The sequence below is a fragment of the Physeter macrocephalus genome, chromosome 13 (genome assembly GCF_002837175.3).
Source record: "Physeter macrocephalus isolate SW-GA chromosome 13, ASM283717v5, whole genome shotgun sequence".
Taxonomy (NCBI): domain Eukaryota; kingdom Metazoa; phylum Chordata; class Mammalia; order Artiodactyla; family Physeteridae; genus Physeter; species Physeter macrocephalus.
In genome coordinates this window covers 33,777,557-33,798,446 of record NC_041226.1, presented here as the reverse complement: position 1 = coordinate 33,798,446, position 20,890 = coordinate 33,777,557, and the positions used below count along the sequence as shown (strand labels likewise).

At 37.6% G+C, this 20,890-nt stretch overlaps 1 protein-coding gene across 1 annotated transcript in view; it reads left to right on the top strand.

Annotated features, from left to right (window-relative positions):
• DIAPH3 (diaphanous related formin 3) overlaps positions 1-20,890 on the top strand; it is a 565,759-nt gene that overhangs the window by 345,271 nt on the left and 199,598 nt on the right. Inside the window, exon 23 of the mRNA XM_055089317.1 lies at positions 8,325-8,450. Within this exon, the coding sequence (XP_054945292.1) occupies positions 8,325-8,450 (126 nt within the window). The remainder of the gene's footprint in view (positions 1-8,324; positions 8,451-20,890) is intronic.

Below are 20,890 nucleotides of genomic sequence, written 5' to 3'. Positions count from 1 at the left end.
AGCACCGAGCTGATCTCCCTGTGCTATGCGGCTGCTTCCCACTAGCTATCTATTTTACGTTTGGTAGTGTATATATGTGCATGCCACTCTCTCACTTTGTCACAGTTTACCCTTCCCCCTCCCTGTATCCTCAAGTCCATTCTCTAGTAGGTCTGCCTCTTTATTCCCGTCTTGCCCCTTGTTTACACACATCTGCCTATGCTGTCATTAATGATGCAGGTAAACATGGATATATTATTATAGAATTTTAATATATATTCTCGAAAATTGTTTGAACGGATTCCAACTGTGTCTTGCCTAAAACTCATGCAAGATTTAGAGTACAAGGCCAAGAATTCTTTAGATTTGTGTTATTGAAAAACTGTTGTACTTTCTAAAAATTAGAGAATAATATACATACAGAAAATTGCACAAATCATAAATGTACAGCTCAATGCATTTTCTCCAATTGGACATAATAGCGTAAGGAATGGAATATGGAAAATTGATTCTATTTACCCTTCTGTGCTTCAGCCTGACACTATTTTTAATTCATATTTTGAGCTTTGATATAAAATTTCTTTTGAAAAAGGGTTCCTACTACTAAACAACCTTTGAAAACAACTAGTCTCCAGCAACTCTTCAACAACTTAGTTATTTTTTTCCTGGAGGTGTTTGCATGTTATGTAAAATCTAATTTATCAGCCCAGAATTATTGAGGAATGCCATATGGAAATATGAACTAATACTGAAGATAGATGATAGAAGTAATAGAAACATCTAAACAGATGTTTACTCTCCTTCATAGGAAAACCTAAAGAAAATGTCTTTTTAGATTATCTTCCCCTCTGTCCTCAGAAGCAAAGATTTAAAACTGATCAGTTGGGAGACCCTTGTGTCATGTAAATATGTCTGTCACCTTGATGGCAGCTTCTCAGTAGCTGTCTGTCAAACTGCATATTTTACGGAAAAAAGAACTAGTGCTCATTAATAGTTTTTGATGTTTTGACCCTATAAGGAAAGAATTCTTTCCAAAAAGTTTATTGAACTCTTGCTGCATGGCAGACACTGTCCTAGGCACTTGTATTAATAAGGATTAGGCAAACACAAAAAACAAAAACCAACCAAACAAAAAAGAATAAGGATTAGACTGACTTTGAGTGACAGAAAAAAAGTAACAGTGGCTTACATAAGATTCATTCATTCAGTATTTCATGAGTTGTTTTCTGAACACCTCTTCTCTCTCAGGTTCCATTTGGTGTACTGGATAGAGTAGTATATGAACACAAAGGAAAAAGTCTCTACTTTCTTGAAACTTACATTTTAAGTAGTGGATACAGAACAAAGAAAGAAGTCAATGTATATTATGTCAGGTGGTTAGCTGTGGAATCCTAGGCCAGGTTTTTGTTTGTTTGTTTGTTTGTTTTTTGGAATGTAGGTTGAGAGGTCAGAGAAGGCCCCATAGAGAAGGCCTTTACGTGAAAGCCTGACAGAGGAGTGAGGAGGCCTGACAAGGTATGTGAGAGAAGCACTCTAGGCAGAGGGAAGAGCAGCTGCCTAAGCCCTAGATATGGACGTGAGACTGGATCAGAGGGAGGGAGGGAGGGGGAGGGCATAATAGGAGATACGGTCAGAAAGGTAGCAGATCCAATAGGACACTATTGGCCATTATAAGGATTTTGACTTTGCTCTGAGATGGGGAGCCATTGGAAGGGCTTTGAGCAAAAGAGTGACATCTGACTTGCATTTTCAAAGGATTGCTTTGGCTGCTTCTTTGGGGAAAAATGTAGAGGAACAATGCGCAGATGCAGTGAAACCAGTTTGATGCTGTAAGAATAATCCAGGGGAGAGAGCATGTTGGCTGGGACCAAGAGGTTGTAGCAAGGGAGGTGAGAAGGATTTAGGCAATGCACCTACATTGAAGGTAGAAATCAACAGCATTTACTCTGTGACTGGGTGTGTGGGGTATGAGGGAAAGAGAGGAGTCATAAAACCAATCATTTACTGAGGTGCAGGAGCAGATTCCAGAAGGAAGATAAGTTCCAATTTGAAAATGTGAGTTTAAGATGCTTATTAAATATTAAGTAAAGATATTCAACGTGCAGTTGGAGTTCAGGGGCAAGATCTAAGCAGGAGAAAAAATTTGGAATTTTTCAAGTTTAGAGATATGCATGCAGTCCAGGACTTGTTAGGCTGCATGGTCTCCAATAGCCATACATGAAAACTCATCTCATAATTTGCATGTCAGTTAGTCTATCCTTAATATTTATCATGGGACACATTAAAAGCAGCCACACCTCCCTCCCACAAACATGCACACAAAACCATTATCTTGAGGGAATATTTTGAATATTGTTGCAAACATCTCTATTATGGGCCTCTTTTCTTTAATATTTATGATTTTCTTGAACATCTTATTTGCAGAAAGGAGTTTTCAAATTCTTATAGGTAAACATGATTTTCCATTAGATAGGCTTCTCCCACTAATATTGTTTTCTCTTGTAAAAAGGTTGTTATGCCTTTGGCACCCTCTTTATAGTCAGAGAGGACAAGGCTACTTCTTTTCTGCCCAGTTTGGGGGAAATGGGTCAGCAGAACCGACTGGAGCCCTTTCACTGGTTGTGCTTGTCATTTCCCCTGCTTGCCTTCTGCCTACCTGTCCTCTCTCCAGACTCCATAACAAATATAGGCAATTCCCTTGCAGTGTGATGTATATAAAAAAGGTAACAGCAAAACCGTCATTGCATGTATAGATCTTCCTTGACTTATGATGATGTTACAACCAGATAAACCCTTTGCAAGTTGAAAATACCATAAGTTGAAAATTCATTGACTACACCTAACCTACCAAAGTTCATAGCTTAGCCTGGCCTAACTTACACGTGTTCAGAACACTTACATTAACCTATAGTTAGGCAAAATAATCTAACACTAAGCCTAATTTATAATAAGGTGTTGAATAGCTCATGCAATTTATTGAATACTGTGCTGAAAGTGAAAACCAGAATGGTTCTCTGGGAACAGAATGGTTTGTAAGCATATTGATTGTTTACTCTTGCATGGCTGGCTGGGAACTGCGGCTTGCTGTCTATCATCACAAAAGTGTGTACCACATATTGTTATCCCAGGAAAAGATCAGCATTCAGCGTATGAAGTATGGTTTCTATTGAATGCATAGCTCTCCCCACCATCGTAAAGTTGAAAAATCGTTAAGTGGAACGTAAGTCAGGGGTCCTCTGTAGTACTGGATTGGCCAAAAAGTTCATTCGGATTTTTCTGTAACATCTTATGGAAAAACCCAAACGAGCTTTTTGGCCAACCCAATATAATAAATTAATTAAGGGATGCAAATTATAATGTATTATTATGTGGAGTTCCATCAAGAATCAGAACAATGGGAAGAAGGAAAAGCTGAGCAGAAGACAAGCTGAGGATCACTGGCCAGTCACTTAGCATTGCTTCTTTCAGTTTACACCTTTGCCTGTTATGAACCAAACTGCAATTTATTTTGAGTTTCTGCTTTTTTTACCATCTTATTTCAGTTTTATGCTTTTCTGTCAACATAATGAATGTTATAATGATACTGTACATCTTAGATTTTGTTCTAGGCCTACTTAATGTTAGGGATTTCTCTTAATGATTCTGAGCTTTTTGTCCATCTTGTCCATTCATTTTATTATTTTTAACGTGCATTTGTGAAATATTCTTACAGCTTTATTAATACCTTTATTATTACAATCGTCTAGGAAAAATCACTGTGTTGAAAGCTTGAAATGCTATAGGCCCTAGTTTCTCTCACAAAACAATTGTGTCTAGGAGCATAGGGAGGGTAATTTAGTTTGAATGTTTACAGTTTTTTGTTAATAAGTTGCTGTTTAAGCATTCTTTAAAGGAATCAACTTCCCTGTAATGTATCATGGTATGTAAGAATGACTGTGACATTTCTTAGTAAGCTTGTTATAAAATAATGACCAATACCTCCAGGAGATATTCATAGACAATTATTATTTAATTACAGAGATTACTTAAATGTATACAATTTCTCCTTTTTTATTTGAAATCTTAACGTGGTAAATCATAGAGGCCATTGTATTACAGAGGGCCTATATTCATGATTTCTGTAAATCTAAATATTTAAGTTCTGATTTTGACTTTTTTTTTTTTTTTTTGTGGTACGCGGGCCTCTCACTGTTGTGGCCTCTTCCGTTGCGGAGCACAGGCTCCGGACGCGCAGGCTCAGCGGCCATGGCTCACGGGCCCAGCCGCTCCGCGGCATGTGGGATCCTCCCAGACCGGGGCACGAACCCGTGTCCCCTGCATCGGCAGGCGGACTCTCAACCACTGCGCCACCAGGGAAGCCCTGATTTTGACTTTTATTCAGAACTTTTCTAACGCCTCTAGTGTATAATTAACATAATAACTAGGCACTTGGAGAAAAGTCTGTGTCTTGGATTTTAAGGTTTTAGATATTTAATCTGTTATATTTTCCCATTTTTAATGCTTTTATCTCAAGAGGTTAAATACAAAATCCATTCCTTCAACAAACATTTGAGTATCTGCACTGTGTCATGTAACCCAAGGTACAAAGATGAATAAAATATGGCTCTCTTCCCTTAGGAATCCCCAGTTAGTTGGGAGAGGAAGACACATAAAGAGATAAAAGTAATAGAGTGTAGTAATTACAAAGATAGAGATAATTACCTGGTAAGACAGGTAGGGAAGGCAGGTCACCAGGGGCCTGACTGGGGTTTTGGACTCTTATTGTAGAGTATGAATAAGAATGACTTGGGTGGAGTGGGCAAGGCAAATAGACACGGTATTTCCAGCATCAGGTATGGAATAGATGAAAGGGTTTGGGAGGAAGGGAACTACGAGCAGGACTGTTGATTAGGGAGTAAAGTGTGGCTGATTAGGAGGTAGAGCCAAGTTGTGGGTGGAACTCCGATGTTGTCATGTAAGCAGTTTATTGTCTGGTTTTTAAGTAGGGAAGGGACATCTTTAAATTAATGTTTGTCTGGAAACTTCCATGTACAGTGTGGATACGGCTCTGAGAGAAACAGTAGGAGACAAGAGGGCAGAGAAAAGTGTTCTAGATGCCTTGAATAGTGTTCAACCTAGCAAGGAAGTAGGTCCTATTTGTCAAGTAAAATGTGAGGAATGTCACGATCCTTTGGATCTGAGGGTTCAGGAGAGGGAAGGGTCAAGACTAGCAGGTTTCTAGCACAGGAAACAGAATTTATGGTTCTGCTGCCTACTAACATGTGGAGATTACAGATGGGCAGTTAGTTGGGGACAGAGATACATGGTATCTGAGGTGACTGAGGGACATCCCATCTGATTGAATATTGAGTAAAATGCAAAAATTGAAATTGCCTTAAAAAAATCTAGTCAATTCTGTTTGATGATGGCTATGTTTTATTACTTCTAAATAATGAAAAGGAATTAAAAATAAAAAATAAGATTAATTTCTTGGTCAAGAAATGTGACAAAGTTGAAAGATAAAATTCATACACAGGTCAGATACAGAGACACCAGTAAATTAACACTTCTTTGAGGGTGTACAATTTAAAATTCTCTGCTCCAGTTGGGATTTCTAATACAAAAAATTATAGTCACTGACCTCAAAAAACTTGACACATGAGAAAAGTATGGCTAAATTATGTTCACGGATGTATAAAGGTGCTATCTTTGTAAACATAATTGCTGAAAAAGAAAAACACCAAAGAAATTCTTAAATACTCTTTAGTTTTACCCATCAGATGGCCCAAACATTGGATTATATTTTATTCTCCTAGAACTTGCACACACATTTCTTTCTTTCAATTGTGCTTTGGTCTTCATTTAAAAACCAGCAGTGAAAAGTTGATCAATCACACTTAAATTCTCTTAACTATAGTATATTATAATATAATGTAATCATATAGTGCTGATGAAGCTTAAATAATGGCTTAATCGGATTTCCATCTGTAGAGTAGCCACAGAACCATTTTTTAAGACAACCTTCTTACTCCTTATGATGTCAACCTTAAATGTTTGAATATGCCCCAAAGCTTTTTGCTCTTGAAATTAGCAACTTTTCTTTGTAGGCTGAGTTCTACAACACTGTTCCTGGCATGATGATGATGATGGTGATGATGACGATTTTTTTTTTAAGTTTCCTTAGATTCTAATATTACTTACTTTAATCTTTAAGGTCTTCATGTCTTGCTGAGTTCTAAGAATAAGAGTAACATCTCATAATCCATTTTATTTAAAAAAATTCTTCATCCTATATCATAGCATTTGATCTTTATGAAATATCAGTGAGGTAAAGGTATGAGGCGAGATTCTTCCTATTTCACTCATGTGGAAATTGAGCCAGTGAGAAGTTGCTTCATATCACAGTGATAGAACGTAGTCCCTGACCCACGGCTACCAATGAGTTGGAAGAGGCTCAGAGGATTCCCTAATAAGCCTTTCATCTGAACCTGAAGCCCTTCTCTCATCCCACTGAGAAGCACTCACTCACTGGGATAGCTCTATGTTCAATTACAAGCAGCTGGTCTCCTCTGAGGGCTGCCCAGGCTGTTAGGCAGCTCTGAGGGTGACAACTCATAAATCAAAAACGTACTCATCTTATACCTCCTCACAGGTACTGGAGTTCTGCCTTCTGACCAGACATGCACTTCAGTGTCCAGGTGACAGAGTAAAAACTATATATTGGGTCTTTTTCCTGATTCCTAAAATCTTTCTTAAATGATGAGAGTATTTTGTATACTACTGAGATGACTCAGGGCAGATGGGGGGAGGGCCAGCTTAGGGAGCTTCAGGATGGGGGCACTGGTTGACAGAGGTACCAACCATGTGATTAGAGGGGTAGAACTTTCAGCCCACCCTCTGAGCTCCAGTTCAGTCACCAATCGCCAGTGATATACTCAATCGTGCCAGTGTTGTGAAGCTTCGATGAGACTGAAATGACGAGGCTAAGGGAGCTTCTGCTGTAGTGAGCACAGGGATACGCTGGGAGGGCAGCGTACCTGGAGAGAGCATGGAGACTGTGCTACCCCCTCTCTCCTCATTCCTTGCCCTATGCATGTCTTCCATTTGGCTATTCCTGAGTTATATCCTTCATAATAAAAACTGTAGTAGCAAGTATAGTAAGTACTTCCCTGAGTTCTGTGAGGGAACTCACATTATAATTTTTCACATTATAAAAACTAAATGGGTTGGTGGGGAGGGCATGGGAACCCTTGAATTTTCATTGGTTAGAAGTATGGGTGATCCCTGGGACTTGTGACTGTCCTGTGAAGTGAGGGCAGTCTTGTGGGACTGAGTCCTTAAACCTGTGGGTTCTGGGCCAACTCCTGGCAACGCGTGTCAGAATTGAAGTGAATTGGGAGACACCCAGTTGGCGTTGGAGAATTGGAAAATTGGTAGCTATTGGAATGAAGTATTAGGTGTCAGAATAAAACACATAATCCACCTATGTTCCTTCCCAGTGTTTGCCTTGTGCTTTTTGTTACATGGGAGTTCCTCAGATTTTGTTTGTCTTTTCTCTAGGTGTTTCCCAAATTTCATGCGTGTGTGTAATAAAATTTGATCAGCAAACTTAATCATAATGTTTTAAGTCTGTGATTTTGTTCAATGGTGTGCTAACACATTAAATTTAAATGTTAATTAAAAATTATAGTATATCTATCTTCCATCCAGCCATCTATCCATCCATCCTGGGTTTAGCTGTATGTGAATCACTTGTGATTTGCACTAGGCAAGAATGTACACACAAAAAAATCTTTATTAGTTAATAAACACAGATTGTCCTCCTAGTACCACTAAAGAAAGTTTGACATTTGTTTCACATGTTATTCAAATAACCCCTGATACCTTTTCATTCCTGTCATGGGAGACCTTGAACAGAAGAGCATATTTTCCCCATGTTTTCCATGTATATTTTATTTTTCCCTCTCAAAAGATCATGATTTTGAAAAATCCTAAAATTATATTGAAATAGTTTTAATTTTAAAAACATTGTCTTTCTTTGCCTTCTTTTTCTGAATAGACTGTTTATTTTGTTGTGTTTGTAGAGGTCAAGGACTCTGATTTTCAACAAAAAGTATTTCTTAAATGTGGTTTGTATATGTGAGCTTTTCCTAAATTTCATCTTCTGTTTTAAATAATCTTTTATTAAATTTTCTTCATTTCTGGATTTAAAAATCAAAAAATTTAAGTGAAATTTACCTTTCATTTATTTTAGTGGATTTCCATTTTTATTTTAAGGTTTTTCACAAATGTTTTGTTTCTAGAGTGTTTTACTTTTTTATATTATAATTTCATCCTTCTAATGCATATAATATCCTCTCTCTTAGTTTCTGTAGAAACGCTGGAAAAGAATTTGAAGCAGATGGGAAGGCAGCTTCAACAGCTTGAGAAAGATTTGAAAATCTTTCCCCCTCCTGAGGACTTGCATGATAAGTTTGTGACAAAGATGTCCATATCCTTTGATATCTAAATAGCTTAAGTCACTAGTCAATTAGGAGTACGATTTACTTAACATTTTAAGTATACTTGCATAACCAGAGATCACCCTACAGAGCCAAATTATAGAAGGTTTAACCTTTGCCTTCTTGCAAGGAAATTTATCAAGGCTTTTACCTATCAAGAATAATATAGAAATTTATTGATTTCAATCCTTTTTTCCTTTTTATCAATATGAATAATATGTTGTCTCATCTTTTTCCTTCCATATGCCCTATTTCCTTCTGATGTTCATGGTAAACCGAAAGGATAGGAAAACTCAATTTGAGGAAGTTTGAATCTAATGTCATGTTGTGATTTAGATACTTTTGAAATGTTTTAGGAAGCAAATGAAGACTTTATAAACTGTTGTGACTAGTCAGCTTAATTTCAAGAGTTGTTATATATTAAAAATTAACTCATATTCAAGAAACTTTAAAATCTCCTTTAGAAATACGACATGGTTCCAAAATCAAAACCGAACTTATCCCAATCACTACTGGTGTAGGTATTCTCTAGATCCAAAATAACATTGACAAAATATGTGTGTGTGTATGTTTATGTGGAAGTGTATGTGTGGATATACATATATACATAAAAACTAATAGCATTAGGATTGTGTCCTGCTTAATTTAAGGTTCCTTTAAATTCAGTTATCTTTGGTTTCACTAAGTTTGTCAGTTAATCTCTAATGAGTGATTGAAGTAGTAAACTTTTTTTTTTAATTTCCAGAAACTAATGTTGAGTTGCTTTCCAAACCATTCTGTGAAATTAGATATCTTTTGCCTTCTAATAAAGTATTACTACTATGCATTATCAAAATTCCATATGGACTTCAAAATTCTATATGAAAGGATATCCCACTTTTAAATGAGCTCTTATAAATAGATACTCCTAATATTTTATTTTAAACTGAGATACTTGAAATAAAGTAACTACTTTCCCTCTTTCTATCTCTTCTCCCCTGAGATTTGGCAAATCACAAAATTGTTACCTGGCTTGTCATAGATTTTATTGTATTATATACTTTCAGCTTAATTGTGAATTAGTTCAATTTTAGCTTTCTTCACTGTCTCTTTTGGGAAATATCATAAAAATGCACTCCAGCAACAATCAATTCAGGCTAATGTGTTTGTTTCCTTTCATATGTTTCCTACCCACCCAGTTTCTTCTTTTATTAAGCAGGATACCTTTATCACTACATTTGAGGAAGTTGTTTTTTTAAAACTAGAGTCTGTGTTTATCCATCTAATATATATTTGCCACACCTTCTAATTTGGCAAAGTATGCTTTTTAAACAAAATTTCTTATTGCAGAATTGTATCAGATTCATCATTCTTAGCTTCCCCCCCCCAATTTTCTCATATTAAAATATTCATATGTGACAATTTATTGTAATCATTAAGAACTGTTCACTGAGGCACTTTTTATTGTTCCCTGTAGATAGAAAGCATTTTATAAAAGGTTTTGCTTGCATACAGTTTCTGGTAATACACTGTACGTGTACTAATTATGAAGCTCAGTTACCTGGAACATAGGGCCTGAGATAAATTCCTGAGATTAGAATAAAGGTGGTAGAATCCTGCTCAGCAGATGATCTCAGGACGTATGCATACTTGTGTTCATATGACACAGAAGCTGAATGATGTCAGCTTCTTGAAAGGTATGTAGCTCATAAAAAGCAATGAGCAGGAAATCAGAAATAAGAAGGATGAAGCTTTGTTGGAAACAATTTTTCATTCTGAGTACAATTACACTCCATGGACAAGAAAGCTCCTACATCCTGTCGCTAAATATCACAACCTAGAAGCCTCTAATGAACTGATTAGCATTCATGTTTCTCTTGGAAGTCAGATATATGAACAGTTGGTGCACTTTGCTATTGACAAAGCTTATAATCATAAATATTCTTTGCTGAGATTGGATTGTACTCGTTTGCTTTTCATCTTAGTTAGACATACTAGTTTCAAAGTAATTAAATTCATTCATTGCAAAGCTTTGTTTACTTTAATTAGGACTGACAACAAGTCAGATTTTGAATATTAAATGCATTTATACAGATCTTATTAAAATGACAAATTATGAGCTTCTTACATCTTAGAAAGTAGAAGAATTTGGAAACTAAATGCACAATGAATAAAAAAGTGTTTAACTAAAGTTTGGGTTGTTAACACTAGAATTTTATGTTTTGAGTATTAGTGCTTATTAGCTGCAGCACATATCAAATGTTTGGATCATCAACAAATTCTGAAAGAATATGTTTGTTATCTGAGTTGTTAAGGATGCATTTTTGCAAATAGATATGTATGTTAAGCAGTCATGATTTAGTGAACTGTTAACTGAATTGTTTTAAACTATAGTGTACAATTTTATTATAATTTTACGAAATGAAATTTCACAAATAGCACTCAAATATAGTATACTGTATTTTTATTCTGCGAGTACTTACTTTCTTTACATACACTTCTTAATATTAAAAAATACCAATTTAGTACATTATTTAAAAGGCATGCACAATTATTTCATATATATCACATTGACTTTTTAGTAATAGTTATGTTACTTTTCGATTGCAAAGCCTGGTCAAAAGTATAATTAGAGTAGAGTAGTTTCACTGTAAATATTTGCTTGAAACTGTGTAATGTGTTTTGTGGTAGGGTCATCAATATTGTTATATATAAAGTATTATATGAGGTATACACACTTATAAAATTCTTTATCAGTGAGAAAATTAGGAAAATGCCAGGATTGGTGTCATGCGATGCTTTTTCCTTTCTTCTGACCTTCGCCTTCTGGAATATATGTTATTTTGAGGAAAATAACAAATACATCCTAGAGCATCACCCTTGAAATTCTCCTTGCACAAGCCTTTACCTTTCTCTTTTCTCCTCATCTTACCCCTTATCCCAAGTCTCTTAGAAAAAATCATTTTGCTAGACATTTCTATATTTTTGTATTTGTCACACAACTTACGTGACACATTATTTGACTCTTTTCCATTTTATAGTCTTTAAATTTCTTCATTGTTATTGCACTTTATTTTCACACTTTCTTTTTTGTTGTTACACTGTATAACAATATTTTGGATGCTCCTGAAATTACTACGTAGATGCTAAAACTGAGAGAAAGACTTGCATCTTACTTATATCCATATTCCACACTGCATAAAGCACAGCATTTTTCAGGTAAATGAATTTAGTACATTTTTATTTAATTGAACTGTGATTAGGAGTAAAATAGAAGAGTGGAATGGGTGAGATGTAAACTAGTATAATACATGGTCCATTTGCAAGAGTGGGAAGTTGTGTAATTGAGTGATTTGTAAGAGCAGATTTTTTCTTGTGAATTAGTCTTCTTTCCTCCTTTGCCTGTTTTCTGCTTTCTCTCTCACCTGTTTCCCATTTAACCCATTCTAAATAAACTTTTAAGACTCAGATTAAAATATCCTGCTCATGGCCACTGAGCCTGTGCGTCCGGAGGCTGTGCTCCGCAACAGGAGAGGCCACAACAGTGAGAGGCCCATGTACCACAAAAAAAGAAAGAAAAAAAAAATATCCTGCTCAAGAGACCTTCAAGATGGCAGAGGAGTAAGATGTGGAGATCACCTTCCTCCCCACAAATACGTCAGAAATACATGGACATGTGGAACAACTCGTACAAAACACCTACTGAACACTGGCAGAAGACCTCAGACTTCCCAAAAGGCATGAAACTCACCATGTACCTGTATAGGGCAGAAGACAAAAGAAAAAACAGAGACAAAAGAATAGGGATGGGACCTGCACCTCTGGGAGGGAGCTGTGAAGGAGGAAAAGTTTCCACACACTAAGAAGCCCCTTCACTGGTGGAGACGGGGTGCGCAGAGGGGAAGCTTCAGAGCCACAGAGGAGAGCGCAACAACAGGGGTGCAGAGGGCAAAGTGGATAGACTCCCGCACAGAGGATCAGTGCTGACCAGCACTCACCAGCCCGAGAGGCTTGTCTGCTCACCCGCCAGGGTGGGTGGGGGCTGGGATCTGAGGCTCAGGCTTTGGAGTTCGGATCCCAGGGAGAGGATGGGTTGGCTGCTTGAACACAGCCTGAAGGAGGCTAGTGCACCACAGCTAGCCAGGAGGGAGTCCGGGAAAAGTCTGGAACTGCCTATGAGGCAAGAGTCATTGTTTTGGCGTGCGCAAGGAGAGGGGATTAAGAGCACCGCCTAAATGAGATCCAGAGACGGGCACGAGCCACGGCTATCAGCACGAACACCAGAGACGGGCATGAGACGCTAAGGCTGCTGCTGCAGCCACCAAGAAGCCTCTGTGCAAGCACAAGTCACTCTCCACACCTCCCCTCCTGGGAGGCTGTGTTGCCTGCCACTGCCAGGGTCCCGTGATCCAGGGACAACTTCCCCGGGAGAACACATGGTGCACCTCAGGCTGTTGCAACGTCATGTTGGCATCTGGTGCCACAGGCTTGCCCCACACTCTGTAACCCTCCATCCCCCCGGGCCTGGGTGAGCCAGAGGACCCTCATCAGCTGCGACTTTAACTGTGTGCTGTCTGAGCGAAGAACAGATGCCCTCAGGCAACCTACAAGCAGGCAGGGCCAAATCCAAAGGTGAACCCCAGGAACTGTGCGAACAAAGAAGAGAAAGGGAAATATCGCCCAGCAGCCTCAGGAGGAGCAGATTAAATCCCCACAATCAACTTGATGTACCCTGCATCTGTGGAATACCTGAATAGACAACAAATCATCCCAAAATTGAGGCAGTGGACTTTGGGAGCAACTGTAGACTTAGAGTTTGCTTTCTGCGACTAATTTGTTTTTGGTTTTATGTTTATCTTAGTTTAGTATTTACACTTTATTATCATTGGTAGATTTGTTTATTGATTTGGTTGCTCTCTTCCTTTTTTTTTAATATATAGCTATATATATATTTTACTTTTTCTCTTTTTGTGAGTGTGTATGTTTATGCTTCTTTGTGTGATTTTGTCTGTATAGCTTTGCTTTTACCATTTCTCCTAGGGTTCTGCCTGTCTTTTTTTTTTTTTTTTTTTTTTTAGTATACTTTTTAGTGCTGGTTATCATTGATGGCTTTGTTTTTTGGTTTGGTTGCTCTCTTCTTTCTTTCTGTCTTTATTTTTCTTTCTTTCTTTTATTACATTTTAATTATTTTAATCTTTATTTTAATAACTTTCTTTTCCCTTTCTTTCTTTCTTTCTTTCTTTCTTTTTTAAATCCCTTTTCTTCTGAGCCGTGTGGCTGACAGGTTCTTGGTGCTCTGGCCGGGTGTCAGACCTGTGCCTCTGAGGTGGGATATCCGAGTTCAGGACATTGGTCCACCAGAGACCTCCTGGCTCCATGTAATATCAAACAGCGAAAGGTCTCCCAGAGATCTCCATCTCAACTCTAAGACCGAGCTCCACTCAGCAACCAGCAAGGTACAGTGCTGGCCACCCTATGCCAAACAACTAGCAAGACAGGAACACAACCCCACCCATTAGCAGAGAGGCTGCCTAAAAGCATAATACTTCACAGACACCCCAAAACAGAGCACTGGATGTGGTCCTGCTCACCAGAAAGACAAGGTCCAGCCTCATCCACGAGAACACAGGCACCAGTCCCCTCCACCAGTAAGCCTACACAACTCACTGAACAAACCTTGGCCACTGGGGGCAGACACCAAAAGCAACGGGAACTATCAACCTGCAGCCTGCGAAAAGGACACCCCAAACACAGTAGGTTAAGCGAAATGAGAAGACAAAGAAACACACAGCAGATAAAGGAGCAAGGTAAAAACCCACCAGACGAAACAAATGAAGAGGAAATACGCAGTCTACCTGAAAAAGAATTCAGGGTAATGATAGTAGAGATGATCCAAAATCTTGGAAATAGAATGGAGAAAATACAAGAAACGTTTAACAAGGACCTAGAAGAACTAAGGAGCAAACAAACAATGATGAACAACACAATAAATGAAATTAAAAATTCTCTAGAAGGAACAAGATAAAATAGTGGAAATAACTACTGCAGAGCAGAATAAAGAGAAAAGAATTGAGGACAGTCTTAGAGACATCTGGGACAACATTAAATGCACCAACATTCAAATGATACGGTTCCCAGAAGAAGAAGAGAAAAAGAAAGGGACTGAGAAAATATTAGAAGAGATTATAGTTGAAAACGTCCCTAATATGGGAAAGGAAATTGTTAAGTTCAGGAAACTCAGAGATTCCCATACAGGATAAATCCAAGGAGAAACATGCCAAGATACATATTAATCAAAATATCAAAAATTAAATGCAAAGAAAACATATTAAAAGCAGCAAGAGTAAAACAACAAATAACATACAGCGGAATCCCCATAAGGTTAACCTCTGATCTTTCAGCAGAAACTCTGCAAGCCAGAAGGGAGTGGCAGGACATATTTAAAGTGATGAAAGGGAAAAACCTACAACCAAGACTACTCTACCCAGCAAGGATCTCATTCAGACTCGATGGAGAAATTAAAACCTTTACAGACAAGCAAAAGCTAAGAGAATTCAGCACCACCAAACCAGCTTTACAACAAATGCTAAAGGAACTTCTCTAGGCAGGAAACACAAGACAAGGAAAACACCTACAATAACAAACCCAAAACAATTAAGAAAATGGTAATAGGAACATACATATCAATAACTACCTTAAATGTAAATGGATTAAATGCTCCAACCAAAAGACATAGACTGGCTGAATGGATACAAAAGCAAGACTCGTATATATGCTGTATACAAGAGACCCACTTCAGACCCAGGGACACATACAGACTAAAAGTGAGGGGATGGAAAAAGATATTCCATGCAAATGGAAATCAAAGGAAAGCTGGAGTAGCAATTCTCATGTCAGACAAACTAGACTTTAAAATAAACACTATTACAAGAGACAAAGAAGGACACTATGTAATGATCAAGGGATCAATCCAAGAAGAAGATATAATAATTGTAAATATTTATGCACCGAACAAGGCAAAGGCTAACAGCCATAGTAGGGGAAATCGACAGTAACACAATTATAGTAGGGGACTTTAACACCCCAAGTTCACCAATGGACAGATCATCCAAGAGGAAAATAAACAAGGAAACACAAGCTTTAATTGACACATTAAACAAGATGGACTTAATTGATATTTGTAAGACATTCCATCCAAAAACCACAGAATACACTTTCTTCTCAAGAGCTCATGGAACATTTTCCAGGAGAGATCATATCTTGGGTCACAAATCAAGCCTTGGTAAATTAAAGAATATTGAAATTGTATCAAGTATCTTTTACGACCACAACACTATGAGACAAGATATCAATTACAGGAAAAAATCTGAAAAGAATACAAACACATGGAAGCTAAACAATACACTACTAAATAACCAAGAGATCACTGAAGAAATCAAAGAGGAAATCAAAAAATACCTAGAAACATATGACAATGGAAACACGATGACCAAAACCTATGGGATGCAGCAAAAGCAGTTCTAAGAAGGAAGTTTATAGCAATTCAATCCTACCTCAAGAAACAAGAAACATCTCAAATAAACAACATAACCTTACACATAAAGCAATTAGAGACTGAAGAACAAAAAACCCCCAAAGTTAGCAGAAGGAAAGAAAGCGTAAAGATCAGATCAGAAATAAATGAAAAAGAAATGAGAGAAACAATAGCAAACATCAATAAAACTAAAAGCTGGTATTTTGAGAAGACAAAAAAAATTTATAAACCATTAGCCAGACTCATCAAGAAAAAAAAGGGAGAAGACTCAAGTCAATAGAATTACAAATGAAAAAGGAGAAGTAACAACTCACACTGCAGAAATACAAAGGATCATGAGAGATTACGACAAGCAACTATATGCCAATAAAATGCACAACCTGGAAGACATGGACAAATTCTTAGGAAACCACAACCTTAGAAAACTGAACCAGGAAGAAATAGAAAATATAAGCAGACCAATCACAAGCACTGTAATTGAGACTGTGATTAAAAATCTTCTAACAAACAAAAGCTCAGGACCAGATGGCTTCACAGGTGAATTCTATCAAGCATTTAGAGAAGCGCTAACACCTATCCGTCTCAAATTCTTCCAAAATACATCAGAGGGAGGAACACTCCCAAACTCATTCTACAAGGCCACCATCACCCTGATACCTAAACCAGACAAAGATGTCACAAAGAAAGAAAACTACAGGTCAATATCACGGATGATAATAGATGCAAAAATTCTCAACAAAATTCTAGCAAACAGAATCCAACAACACATTAAAAGGGTCATACACCGTGATCAAGTGGTTTATCCCAGAAATGCAAGGATTCTTCAGTATATGCAAATCAATCAATGTGATAAACCATACAAAAAATTGAAGGAAAAAAACCATATGATCATCTCAATAGATGCAGAAAAGCTTTCAACAAAATTGAACAGCCATTTATGATAAAAATGCTCCAGAAAGTAGGCATATAGGGAACTTACCTCAACATAATAAAGGGCATATATGACAAACCACAGCCAACATCTTTCTCACTTGTGAGAAATTAAAACTATTTCCTCTAAGATCAGGAACAAGACAAGGTTGTCCACTCTCACCACTGTTATTCAACATAGTTTTGGAAGTTTTGGCCACAACAATCAGAGAAGAAAAAGAAATAAAAGGAATCCAAATCGGAAAAGAAGAAGTAAAGTGGTCACTGTTGGCAGATGACATAATACTACATATCGAGAAAACTAAAGATGCTACCAGAAAACTACTAGAGCTAATCAATGAATTTGGTAAAGTAGCAGGACACAAAGTGAATGCACAGAAATATCTTGCATTCCTATACACTAATGACGAAAAATCTGAAAGAGAAGTTAAGGAAACACTCCCATACACCACTGCAACAAAAAGAATAAAATATCTAGGAATAAACCTACCTAAGGAGACGAAAGACCTGTATGCAGAAAACTATAAGACACTGATGAAAGTAATTAACAATGATACAAAACGATGGAGAGATATACCATGTTCTTGGATTGGAAGAATCAACATTGTGAAAATGACTATACTACCCAAAGCACTTTACAGATTCAGTGCAATCCCTATCAAACTAGCAATGGCATTTTTCACAAAACTAGAACAAAAAATTACACAATTTGTATGGAAACACAAAAGACCCCGAATAACCAAGGCAATCTTGAGAAGGAAAAATGGAGCTGGAGGAAGCAGGCTCCTGTACTTCAGATTATACTACAAAGCTACAGTAATCAAGACAGTATGGTAGTGGCACAAAACAGAAATATAGATCAATGGAACAAGATAGAAAGCCCAGAGATAAACCCACACACATATGGTCACCTTATTTTTGATAAAGGAGGCAAGAATATACAATGGAGAAAAGACAGCCTCTTCAATAACTGGTGCTGGGAAAACTGGATAGCTACATGTAAAAGAATGAAATTAGAACGTTCCCTAACACTATACACAAAAGTAAACTCAAAATGGATTAAAGACCTAAATGTAAGGCCAGACACTATAATACTCTTAGAGGACAAATAGGCAGAACACTCTGACATAAATCCAGGAAGTTCCGTTTTGAACCACCTACTAGAGAAATGGAAATAAAAACAAACTAATGGGACCTAATGAAACGTAAAAGCTTTTGCACAGCAAAGGAAACTATAAACAAGGTGAAAAGACAACCCTCTGAATGGGAGAGAATATTTGCAAATGAAACAACTGACAAAGGATTAATCTCCAAAATATACGGAGAACAGTCTGGAGGTTCCTTAAAAAACTAAAAATAGAACTGCCATATGACCCAGCAACTCCACTACTGGACATATACCCTGAGAAAACCATAATTCAAAAAGAGTCATATACCACAATGTTCATTGAAGCACTATTTACAACAGTCAGGACCTGGAAGCAACCTAAGTGTCCATCGACAGATGAATGGTTAAGCAATATGTGGCACATATATACAATGGAATATTACTCAGCCTAAAAGGAAACGAAATTGAGTTATTTGTAGTGAGGTGGGTGGAAATAGAGTCTGTCATACAGAGTGAAGTAAGTCAGAAAGAGAAAAATAAATACCATATGCTAACACATATATATGGAATCTAAAAAAAAATTGTTTTGAGGAACATAGGGGCTGGACAGGATTAAAGACGCAGGTGTAGAGAATGGATTTGAGGGGAAAGGGTAAGCTGTGACGAACTGAGAGAGTGGCATGCACATATATACACTACCTAATTTAAAATAGTTAGTTAGTGGGAAGCAGCCATATAGCACAGGGAGATCAGCTCCGTGCTTTGTGACCACCTAGAGGGGTGGGATAGGGAGGGTAGGAGGGAAACACAAGAGGGAGGAGGTATGGGAATACATGTATATGCATAGCTGATTCAGTTTGTTATAAAGCAGAAACTAACACACCATTGTAAAGCAATTATACTCCACTAAAGATGTTAAAAAAAAAATCTACAAGCAATAAATACTCCTGAGGGTGTGGAGAAAAGGGAACCCTCTTGCACTGTTGATGGGGATGTAAATTGATACAGCCACTATGGAGAACAGTATAGAAGTTCCTTAAAAACCTAAAAATAGAACTACCATATGACCAAGCAATCCCACTACTGGGCATATACCCTGAGAAAACCATAATTCAAAAAGAGTCATGTACCACAATGTTTATTGAAGCTCTATTTACAATAGCTAGGACATGGAAGCAACCTAAGTGTCCATCGACAGATGAATTGATAAACAAGATGTGGCACATATATACAATGGAATGTTATCCATAAAAAGAAACGAAATTGAGTTATTTGTAGTGAGGTGGATGGACCTAGAATCTGTCATACAGAGTGAAGTAAGTCAGAAAGAGAAAAACATATACTGTATGCTAACACATATGTAAGGAATCTAAAACAAAAAATGGTTCTGAAAACTCTAGGGGCAGGACAGAAATAAAGGTGCAGATGTAGAGAATGGATTTGAGGATATGGGGAGGGGGAAGCGTAAGCTGGGATGAAGTGAGAGAGTGGCATGGACATATATACACTACCAAATGTAAAATAGATAGCTAGTGGGAAGCAGCCGTATAGCACAGGGAGATCAGCTTGGTGCTTTGTGACCACCTAGAGGGGTGGGTTAGGGAGGGTACGAGGGAGACGCAAGAGGGAGAAGATATGGGGATATATGTACATGTATAGCTGATTTACTTTGTTATAAAGCAGAAACTAACACACCATTGTAAAGCTATTATACTCCAATAAAGATGTTAAAAAAATATATATCCTGCTCCTCATCCTCTATGAATCCTCAAGTCTGTGATGATCTCTTCCTTCTCAGAAGTCTTACTACAATTACGTCATGTTCACGGCTTTCTGACAGTCATGCTTCAGTCACTGTCACCTTCTCTGCCAGTACTTCCCTGACTACGCAGCATAAGTTAGCCTCTGTCACTGTATACGGTATCACACACAACCTTTTGTTTTCTTCATCATGCTTATTATTGTCTGAATATCTCATTAATTTACTTCTTTATTACCTGTCACCACACTCTAGAATTCATGTTTCATGAAAGCAGGGACTGTTTACCTTGTTAACTACTGGTTTTCCTCATGTCTAGAAGAGTGGTACTTAGTGGTGTTTAGTGACTACTTATAGATTAGCTGCCCACCTGGCTGGCTGGCTGGCCGGATCCTGGGTACTGAAGAAGATCTATAAAAGGTTTTATTTTTATTTATTTATTTATTTAGCAGTAATTTTTTTTTTAACATCTTTATTGGAGTATAACTGTTCCACAATGGTATGTTAGTTTCTGCTTCACAACAAAGCGAACCAGCCACACATACACACATGCTCCCACATCTCTTCCCTCCCATGTCACCCTCCCTCCCACCCTCCCTGTCCCACCCCTCTAGGTGGGCACAAAGTACAGAGGTGATCTCCCTGTGCTATGCGGCAGCTTCCCACTAGCTATCTAATTTACATTTGGTAGTGTATATATGTCCCTGCCACTCTCTCACTTCGTCACAGCTTACCCTTCCCCCTCCCCATGTCCTCAAGTCCATGCTCTAGTAGGTCTGTGTTTTATTCCCATCCTACCACTAATCTCTTCATGACATTTTTTTTTTCTTAGATTCCATATATATGTGTTAGCATACGGTATTTGTTTTCCTCCTTCTGACTTACTTCACTGTGTATGACAGACTCCAGATCTATCCACCTCATTACAAATAACTCAGTTTCATTTCTTTTTATGGCTGAGTAATATTCCATTGTATATATGTGCCACATCTTCTTTATCCATTCATCTGTTGATGGACACTTAGGTTGCTTCCATGCCCTGGCTACCGTAAATAGAGCTGCAATGAACATTTTGGTACATGACTCTTTTTGAATTATGGTTTTCTCAGGGTATATGCCCA